Source organism: Cupressus sempervirens, chromosome 3, assembly GCF_028749045.1.
Source record: "Cupressus sempervirens isolate cs-2001-9-10 chromosome 3, ASM2874904v1, whole genome shotgun sequence".
NCBI lineage: Eukaryota > Viridiplantae > Streptophyta > Pinopsida > Cupressales > Cupressaceae > Cupressus > Cupressus sempervirens.
The window spans coordinates 356131181-356141650 of NC_143120.1; the positions used below are offsets into that span (position 1 = coordinate 356131181).

Consider the following 10470-nt stretch of genomic DNA (forward strand, 5'->3'; position numbering starts at 1 on the left):
GTATCCTACAAGAGCATTCTTAGTCCACATGCTTGGTCTACTCAATAGATTTGTCTCCTTGTGTGCTTAGGAGATGGCTGATATTGTTCCTAGTTTTGGAACATATGGAGTTTGATCTTCTTGTTTATAAGAGCTTTCACTCATGATGTTTGGGTGTTGTAAATGCTCTCACATGGGAAGGTAAAGGATATCATACTTGACATAGTTGGGCACTTGATGGTGTTGGTAGAAGGATGAGTTATGATTTACATTGGCATTCCTTTCAATAGATTTTTGAGGTCATCTATTTTTGTTGTACTTCATTATTTTTTAACAACTACGCGGTCTTTTCATGAGGACTTGGAAGATGTCATTTTGCAACAATTTAGTTGTGGTTTAAAGATCATATCAAGTTGATGTCATCCCTTCTATGTGTTGATTGGTAGATTGAGTCTTGACTTATCATTGACATTTCTCATGCAATTTAAATTTCTCTATAATTGTCTTCTAGTTTTTTGCACATTAATGGCTATTTGGTGTGTTTTGTTGAAGATGGTATATTTGGTGAGATATTCGATGGGTTGGTTGTGTGGTTATAAATCTATTAATATTGTATGGTTAGTTGAATGTGATTAGCAATTAGTTTTGGTTGTTATTCCATCTATGAAGATTTTCTTTTGGTAATTTCTTACCATGGGATTGGTAAGGACAAGAAGAGATTAAGTGGGAGGTTGCAAAAAAATTGGAACATCAATTGGGTGTTTTAAATGGACGTGAAGTCTAACTATCATGTCTATTCATTTTATATTCCTCTTATTTGTCTCTTTGTCTTCTATTGAAGATTGTTGTATAAATATAAGTGCAAAGACCTGTGTCTATATGTTGCAAGTTGCAATGACTTAATAAAAGATAGACCCTGCTCTTTAGTCTGGATAGCTACATTTGTGGTGAGCCAGGACAAATCATGTGTCTCATTCTTCATTTTATGGTTTGTAATTTATCTTAAATTGGATTTAACACTTTTCTAGGGAGAAGGAGTTAATGCCTAAAGAGCTACATGATGACATTGGTCATACTAAGGACAAAATTATTGATGAGGATAGTGGGGAGGATAAGTTCAATAGAAGAATTATGTTCCTCCACAAAGCTAAATTATAGGTCGATGCTTCCCTTATGGTCTATTCCGAGCTTTTTAATGAGGTCATCTCCCTAAAGAAAAATGTCAAAGAAATGCAAGACAACTTCGAGAATGAGAAAACCAAAGGAATTGAGTTGGAAATTAGTATTTCCCAAATGTCCCACAAAAACTAATGGCCTATGAAGTAGGGCTAAGGAAATTGGTTAAAGATAGTGGGTAACATATGGACATGGCTACCTCTAGTTTATGTGTGGCAATGGCGAGTATTGGTAGGAGAAGTAATGAGCAAATAATGTCCTCAATGGCTGCTATCTAGTTGATTTGAAACCCAAGGAAAAGGACTATGCAAAGCATGAAAAGGGCCATTGAAGATGCCCCTATGTCAACTATTGAAAACATTCATAAATTTGTTAAAGCTGGAAAAGAATTGATTAAGGTTATGAAGGAGCTCGTGTAAGTGTGCTCTATTTTTTTGTGGTTGCTGGTTCTCGGTGCTAGTAGGGGTTTTTGGTCCTAGATTTTTTTTGCTGCATATTTTTCTATTTTCTTTTCCAGCTTCTAACTATATGCTTTAGTGTATTTTAGTTCTTAGTCCTTGTAAAATCTAGTTTTTTGGCGGTGTAATATTAATGTAGGTTCCAAGTCCTTGTAAAACCTAGTGGGACTTTTAAAATCACTTATCTATGTTTTTCTTTTTTCTTTTTTCTTATGGGGTTTTGGGTCCCCTCAAAACCTATTTTAATCGTAATGCAAAATAACAATCAATAACTTATTATTCCATAGGGCATGTTATTTCTCTGCTTGATTTTTTTGAGTAGTTAAAAATATTAAAGATAATATATCATTTCTTATTTTTTAATTAAGTTAGTTTTGAGGTTTTTATTAGTATTCAACCACACTCTATGATCTCTCATCAAAATAACTTACCGTTGTAATGATTCCAACAACTCTCTTTTTTAGAATTTTGCAATTAAAGTTGCATAGATATACTGACAAATTAAAAAATATTACTTGAAAAATAAAAAAAATTGAAAAATAAATAGAGGTACACAAAGTAAAATCCTATTGATCACACAACAAAAATAAACTGGTAAATTACAATGAAAATATAAGGAAGAGAGTGTAAATTAGGCAATAAATGAATGGAATTTTCTAGTAGAAAGATGGAGTTCAAAAAAACTGGAAATAAATGGAAGGATAAAAAAAGATGGAGTTCAAACAAAAATCCAATCTCCTTGCAAGCAATTCTTTGATGTCATCCATAGAATCTTAAAATTTAGGTTCACTTTCATCTTTGTTACTCTTCTCTTTCTTGGAAGTACCAATGGTTGATGAAGACTTGAAACCATTTCCAATTCTAACCATAGAAATTACTCAAATCAAATACAATTATTTGGCCAACTAAACCATGAAGTGTAAGAACATTACTAGACATAGATCTAACTTCTATAATTGTAGAAAATTTTATAGAATAAATGGCTAAGAGTGTTCTACGAACTTTACTTTAAATTTTAGAATCACAAAATAACTCCATCTACTTTGATTGCACTCACAACTTCCTTTATTTGATTCACATATTGTGCATTATTATCATCTTCCTTCATTATATATATATATATATATATATATATATATATACACACACACACACACACATACATACATACATACATACATACATACATACATATACATGTATATATATACATGTGTGTGTATATATATATATATGTACATATATATATATATATATGTATGTATGTATGTATGTATATATATATGTATATATGTGTGTGTGTGTGTGTGTGTGTGTGTGTGTGTGTGTGTGTATACATGTATATATGTGTGTATATATATATATATATATATATATATATATATATATATATATAGTTGGAGACAATGGTAGACACTGATTGACAAATTGTTAAGAGGAGAGGGTATAATAATTTGATGATTGAGATTGCATATCACCTTAATTATGATAAATTTGATGATGTTGGGAACTTTACTAATGCTAAGGAGGCATGGGATAAAATGTCGTTTGTACATGGTAGAGATTAGAATATGATAAGAGCTAAGGTAGAAAGTCTAAGAGGAAAATATAATGACATGAAAATGAAGGAAGATGAGAATAATACACAATATGTGAACCAAACAAAGGAAGTTGTGAGTGCAATCAAAGCCTCTTAACCATTTGTCAATCAGTGTGTAGCATTGTCTCCAACTATGTGTGTGTGTGTGTGTGTGTGTGTGTGTGATCATCTTCATCCTTTTTCCCAAGAGGAGAAATTCTCCTTGTTTAGTTGTGGTAGCTTTATCAGACTGTACATCTTTGGATCTTTAGGTTAAGTTCCTTCAAAAAAAATTCTCCAAACACTCAACTCTAATACCAATTGTTATATAATTGGGTGAGGGGGGAGGGTAAATCAATTATGTCCAATTATTCTATAGGTCTTTTAAATACTTAAGTACCAATTCAAACTTCATTGACATTTACAACATTAATTTGATGATTAGATTGAACTTCTCAATTTATACTTGTAATCAATTTGCATCAAAATGTTATATTACTATTTCCCACTTTATTGAGTATCATAGTTTTAACTTAGCTTTTACTAAGTTGTAGTGAAAAATAATTAGCCTAAAAATAAACTTGCAACACCTAAGAAATCACATAATTGACACCATGATTAATGTGGAAAACTTGTAAAGGGAAAAAACCACTTAAAAACTAGCAACACAAATAATTTCACTCTTTTGAAGTGAGCTTTTCTAGGAGTAAACCTTGTTAAAGGTTACATAAACATTTTTTGTGTGACCTAGAGTTAGAGAAATTTAATCAAAGATCATATCGACCTTGTCACTCCTTGATCCTCTCTAAGAAGTGGTCTACTCCAAAGGAGTTACACACATCACTAATCAATGTTACCATATTGGATTTCAAAGAATTGAGAATTCTTAGGTCCATTTAGTTATGAGACTTTTTCTCCTACAATGGTAAGAAAGTAACAACTCAAATGATCTATTAGGTTTAACACAACATTGACTGTTCAAAACTCATCTTTTCTTTGTCCCTTCCTTTTTATCATGTTTTGGTTGATTCACACATTTAGTCTTTCACTTTGAACTATCGTTTGCTTGATCTTCACAACCCTATTCTACTTGATTCACCTTTCCTTTCTTCCTTCTTCCTTCTTCAACTTCAACAATAGTTCATCTTCAATTCAAAAATAATCAACATTTAACAGGTAACAAAAATCGTGTTTGAGTATCTTCAATAAAAATAGAACTTTAGAAAATATATATTTGAAAACTAAAACTTCATAGAAGTTTGTACTCATGTTTATCTTTCTTAAATCTCCTTCATCAGATCTTCATTAACTATTTATAGTCTTAGATCTTGTAACAGACTTTAACTTTATCCTTTGAACTTATTGAAGATTTTTATTTTCACCAAAAGTCAACCTGAGATTCACTATTTGATAACATGTTCTTCCATCTCATACTCATTGAATACAACATATTTATTTATGTAATACATCATTCAGTTATCACTAGAATTACTTGGTTACCACAAAAATTTAAATTCTCTTTACTATTTTCTTGGTGACAACTCTAGTCACTCATTGAATACCATATTCCTTCATTTACCAACCATCTAGTTAAGAACTTAATCACAACATTACAAGATTGTAAGACATTTTAAAGAATATTATATTGTCATAGTCAAACTCATTCAAGTGCCCTTTGACTACCTATACTTATCAATACTCTAAGTCAACATCATACATTCTATTAATCATCTTCATCAATCAAATGATATGATAATATATTGAACTAGCACAATGTCTAGCCAACTAGGACTTGGCATCAATGAAAACATAACAACTGATATGAATCTTTCACATACATTAACAACATTATCAGTTGAGGCTTAGAACATCTTTCAAGGGAGTCAAATTTTTTTTCTTTTTGTCCTTTGACTTTCCTTCATTTATTTTTATTTGCTCCTTTTTCTTCTTCATTCTTTTAATATTTAAAGGTATGCTCACCATACCCATGAGAACCCTCTATAAGAAGTTTCTATTAACCTTCTCTAGATTCTATAATATTTTTTCCCTAATGCACAAACCATTCCCCAATTGTTGTCTTTAGAAAGACAATTTTCAAGGCTTGAATTATATTTTCCATCTCACCACCATGGTCTTGAAGATCATCATCCAACTCTCGTCACTTCGGCATATTAATTCCTTCACAAGTGACACCTTCTACATCTATTATTCCTCATTGTCATCTTCATAGTCTTGGAGCATGTTGAGCCCTTAAAAGGAATCCTAATAATTAGTCTAAAAGTGATGCAAGAGTGTGAATACAATATATTTTCAAGTGTTAATTTATATGTTTTTAAAAGTATATTAAATATCATGGGTACATATTTTTCTCATACATGACTAATATAATTAATACATATATGTTATGTTTATATTTAAATTTCTATTGTAACAAGGTTCATTTTTATTTTATTTTTTTGGTAGTAGCAATGCATGCATACCATTAAAATTAATTTAGCTAAATATTGCTAAAAATAGAAATAGAAACATTCAAGTTGAATGATATTCCTTATTTGATACTTCAAGCCTAGTGTTTCATATTTAATCTATATTATTTCTATATTTAAGTATTTCCACTAAATTTTTGGCTTTTCAAAAATAAAATATTTCAACATAAAGATGATATTTGACATAGGAAAGTGTTTATACAAGAATTTTTATTTTTTTGGGTTAAAAGTTTAGATCCAACAATCAATACTGTTAGTACAGATAAGACTTTGATAGATAGTCATATATTTTGAAATCCTAGAAAACCTTCCAGTAACCTTTTCTGAAATAATATCTAAAACATATTGGCTTATTTTAATATAGAAAATCCTACATAATACCACATTCAAGAAAAATATCGATGTGTAAAAAAGATGGGTCAGAGTTTGGGTGGATGGAAACCTAGGGTTTTTTGTTGCTGCTGGTTCTATTTCCAGTGACAAGGAAGATGTTGAGGATGATGATAATTTTGTGGCATTCTTTTTTTTCCCAATTCTTCTTGGGAGACTCCAATGTCTCTCTCATTACCCTATGTCATGGATTTAGTTTCTTTCTATGTATGTTATTAGTGGTTTCCTCTTTGCCTAAGACATACATGCCTCTTATGTTTATTGACCCATGGATTTTTTGCCTCTATTTTTTGGGTGGAGCTTTTTCCTTTTGATATGGAAGTGGGATTTGGTGGTTGTTCCCATCCCCTTATGCACAATTTTTGGTTGGTGGGTCTTCTTTGGTTTCCATCCTTTCTCATATTCTCCATTCGGTTATTAATGCTTCATCTCTCTTTTAAGAGGTTGTTTTTGTTGATTTTGACCTTTTGGACTCCTTGTTAAGTCCTCATCCTAGTGGTGTCTTTAGATGGTTTATTTTTTGCCAATGTTTTTTCTTTTGCCTGACAATGAGGGTTCTTCTCCTTTTTATTGTTTTGATTCCTCCTTCTCTTCTTTATTGTTAGGATTACTCCTTGCTGAAGACAATTTCATCCCAAGGTGTGTGGAGTATCTTGGTGTTCTTCACTTTTTGGGGGTCTTGAGTAACCTTATTTGGTTTGAGAGTCTCTATACTTCTTTGTAGATTTTTTTGTTTAGGACATTTTATGGGGTTCAAGATCTTTCTTTTCGCTTGCATTTTGTACATTCTTTTTTTTATTAGGAGGATGTTGGAATTTTTCATAGTTAAACTAATCTTGTGGTTTAAGGGTGGCTCTTATAGTTGAAATAATTTTGTGCTTTAAAGATTTTAAACTTTGGAGTTGTCCTCAATTTTCTCTAATGCCTCCTCCTTGTGAGTATCTCTTTGATGAGATGGTGGCCTTCCATCTTGTGGAGTGTTTTCTCATGCTATTTCATATACTCTTGGTCCCTATGGAGATGTATACATCATCTATGGAGGTGGTGCTCTTCATTTTGGGTGAAGTTGGTGGTGGTTGGGAATGGTTTGGTGGTGATCCATGTTTCTAGCCTTCATATTTATATTTTTTAATCTTGGAGGGCTTTAATATCTCTAAAGTCCCTTTGAGGTGGAATCCATTTCTATGGAATTAGAAAGTGAATTGTATTGGGTGTTTGGTATTTCTCTCTATAGGTTTTGTTTTTGTTTTGATAGTTTGGGGTGATTCCTTATAACCCTTTTATCAACTAGTTCATTCAATTTTATTCTTTAGCTCTAGTTGTCTTGTCCTTTTGATGCTTGTTGACCCCTTTTATGGTTTGTTGCCTCCATTTTCTTTATGAAGGTGATGGGGGCTAAGCTTCTTATTAGGTATGAAGAGGAGTTCTCCATCAACATGAAATTTAATGGAATTTCTAATTAGCTTTCATTTGGGGCTGATAATATTTTGGGCTATGACTACTATGTATGCTTATGGCCATTATTTTGGATTATTTTGATTTGTCAAATAATTTTTTGTTTAGATTTAGCTTTCTTGGATAGTTGGGGCTTTGTTTGTGTAATTTTTGAGGTTACTATTTTTGTGACTTTTAGAGAAACATAAAAATGAGTATAAATATTATAATTCAAAATTTGAAGCATACTAATCAAATTTCATATTATTTTTTTGATTTGACATGGGAAAAACTTGCTAACCTTTTAAATATATTTTAATTAATAGAGTTCTATATATATATATATATATATATATATATATATATATATATATATATATATATATATATATATATATATATATATATATATATATATATATAAAGATTTAAATTTTTTAAGGTTCTCTAGTTATAAGAAATTATAAGTAACTAAAGCCCATAATGCTATTATGAAAAGCATATGCATAAACACAAGAAAATTAAATATTTTCAAGTTTAGTGAAGAATATCTAACAATCAATACACCCTTACTTACTTAGAAATATATCATTTACTAAATTTATTACTTGTATATAGTATTATTTTTAAAAAAATGAGATTTAAAAAATTGTGCTTCATCTTTATATAAAAACATATCTTAAGATAGAGATGCTTCAAAAATTAATTGAAAGAAAATTAAATTACATTATGGTATCCTGAGTATAGTTTAATTCTTTGATAATTCTATAAGGACTTGGAGAAAGGGAAGTTTCATGATATTGTAGCTCTTGAATCCCGCTTTGAAAAATAATTGTCTAAACTCTTCCTCACTTCTCTCCTCTCCACCTATCGTATAAATCATCATATGCATATCAAATAGTAAACCTAATCGATTCAAGCTTCCTTTTGAACCATCAAGTAGTGCATCAACAATTAGAACCTTCCCATCTTTAGGCATTGCTTCATAACTTTTCTTCAAAATCTCTATGCAATGATCGTCATTCCAATCATGTAAAATCCACTGCAATAATAAAAATAATAATTTAGCCTTTAAGAAACTAATACATTTATAAATAAAATTAAATAAAATGAAGAATTATAAAAGAATGTATTAATTTGTAACCATTGATGTATTGACAAAAATGAATTTAAAACAAACTAAATCATATTCTTTCCTAAAGCTCAATGTTTGTACCTTCAAAAAAATTGCATCGCCACAAGGAATTTGATGAAACATGTTTCCACCTATATGGTCCACTCCTAGAATTTAAACGGACAGCTATTTAGTATCTTTATTCTAATATGCACAACTTGTCACACCAATAAAAAAAAAAGCAAAAGTAATCAATTTTTTCATGATTTAATTGAGATGGGATGTCATACCATGTATGGGAGGTGCAGTTGCAATGACATGGGGCAGGTCAAAGCTAATGCCTCGAATGTGCGAATGTTCAGCAACTATGGCAGACATTGCAGATCCCACTCCTCCAGCCACATCAACAATACTCTTAAAACTCCTGAACCCATCATACATCTTCACCACAGAAGCCATGACATCTTTTGCATGGCAAGCCATGCCCTCATAAAAAAGTTTGTTGGCTTCAGCATTTGAGCTCACATAATCCCAGGGGCTCATGCCATAGACTTTCATGAAGGGATGACACCCTTCCAAGACAGCGTCATGAAAATGGTGGTGAGTGTCTAAGTACACTTTCTCTGCTGCCAACATCAAAAATGGCACACATGAATCCCTGTTTTCATCCTTCACTAGCAATTCAGAAACACTGTTCAAACCATATTTCATTTGCTTGGTTTGTTCATCCACATCTTCAGTGAAAACCCCACAAGAAGCCAGCAATCTCAAAATCCTAAACAAGTATTCCTTCTGTGGAACCTTATTCTCTGTGAAAGCAGAAATGTGTTCAACAATTTCATCCGCAGAGAGAGGATTTTGTTTCCCATGTGTAGCTATGATTTGTGGGATGTTGAGCAAGACAGCAGCTTTGAGAGCCATGGGCTTTGCAGCAGAAAGCATCATCTCATAAAGGTGGAGATGGGCTTCCATTTTATTGTAGTTGGAGTTTTAGAGATTGGAATGATTCAGTCATCGTTTCTCTCCCTTTTATGGATAAACAATCTGTTCAAGGGTCACATTAGAGAGGAATGCTTCCCAATACGTCATACAAAGTGACAGTAGTGCACGTTTAATTAGAAAAACCCTGCCAATGTTGATTTGACGACTAATTTATCGTTTTCTTTTTTAGTAGCAGTCTTGTCATTTAAGACAAATGGATGATGGTGTCAGCTTTGAGGGTGCAACTTGGTACTCAAATTGACGCTGCAGGAAGCATGTTGGTATTCAAAAAGAAGAAGAGAAGAAAAATAAAGACAGCGAGCACCAACTCCTTTCAAAAACGTCTCTATCTCCTTAGTGAGTCGGAACTTTTAGGTTTCGCATTTACCCACCTAACTGCCTCAATAAAATTCTAAAATTCTAAGTTTGAGATTTTCAACTCATACATTTCTTTGCAAAATGTTTACCACTGGAATCTAAGATTAAAATTCAATGTCCTGTGAGAATCTTATATTGACTTATGATTAAGAAAAATACATTCAAAATATATATTATTCTAAATATAAATATATGTAATTCCTTATCAAATATATGAATAAATATAAATATATGTAATTCTTTATCAAATATATTAATAAATTTTAATAGTTAAATTTTATAAGTAAATATGTAAATATTATTGATAATAATATTAATTAAATTGATCAATTAAATAATAATTTTGGTTTCAAAATATTAATATCACTATTCACTATGAATTTAATTATAGTTATTTTTCAATATTTTACAAGTAATATTTACTCAAATAATTATATTGTTAGTACTTGCGAGTAGGCTAAGGATGGTATCACTTTGTAGATTAATAGTCTTATC

The 10470-nt window shown here is 31.0% G+C and overlaps 1 protein-coding gene across 1 annotated transcript; it reads right to left on the reverse strand.

Moving 5' to 3' along the window:
- Positions 1-8250: 8250 nt before the first annotated feature.
- On the reverse strand, positions 8251-9597 carry LOC149566461 (caffeic acid 3-O-methyltransferase 1-like). The gene is made up of 3 exons (XM_089817408.1): positions 8907-9597; positions 8719-8783; positions 8251-8544 (listed from the first exon to the last, which is right to left on the reverse strand). Exons 1-3 carry the CDS (start codon positions 9586-9588, stop codon positions 8251-8253), a joined length of 1041 nt encoding a protein of 346 aa, XP_089673534.1. The 5' UTR covers positions 9589-9597.
- Between the last annotated feature and the right edge of the window lie 873 nt (positions 9598-10470).

Bases quoted from the DNA above. Each gene is read 5' to 3' on its own strand.
- LOC149566461 (XM_089817408.1), bottom strand. From the start codon at position 9,588: ATGGAAGCCCATCTCCACCTTTATGAGATGATGCTTTCTGCTGCAAAG. The intron at 8,784-8,906 runs GTATGACATCCC...TTTAAATTCTAG, and splicing joins AACTGCACCTCCCATACATG to GAGTGGACCATATAGGTGGA. The intron at 8,545-8,718 runs GTACAAACATTG...TTATTATTGCAG, and splicing joins GCGATGCAATTTTTTTGAAG to TGGATTTTACATGATTGGAA.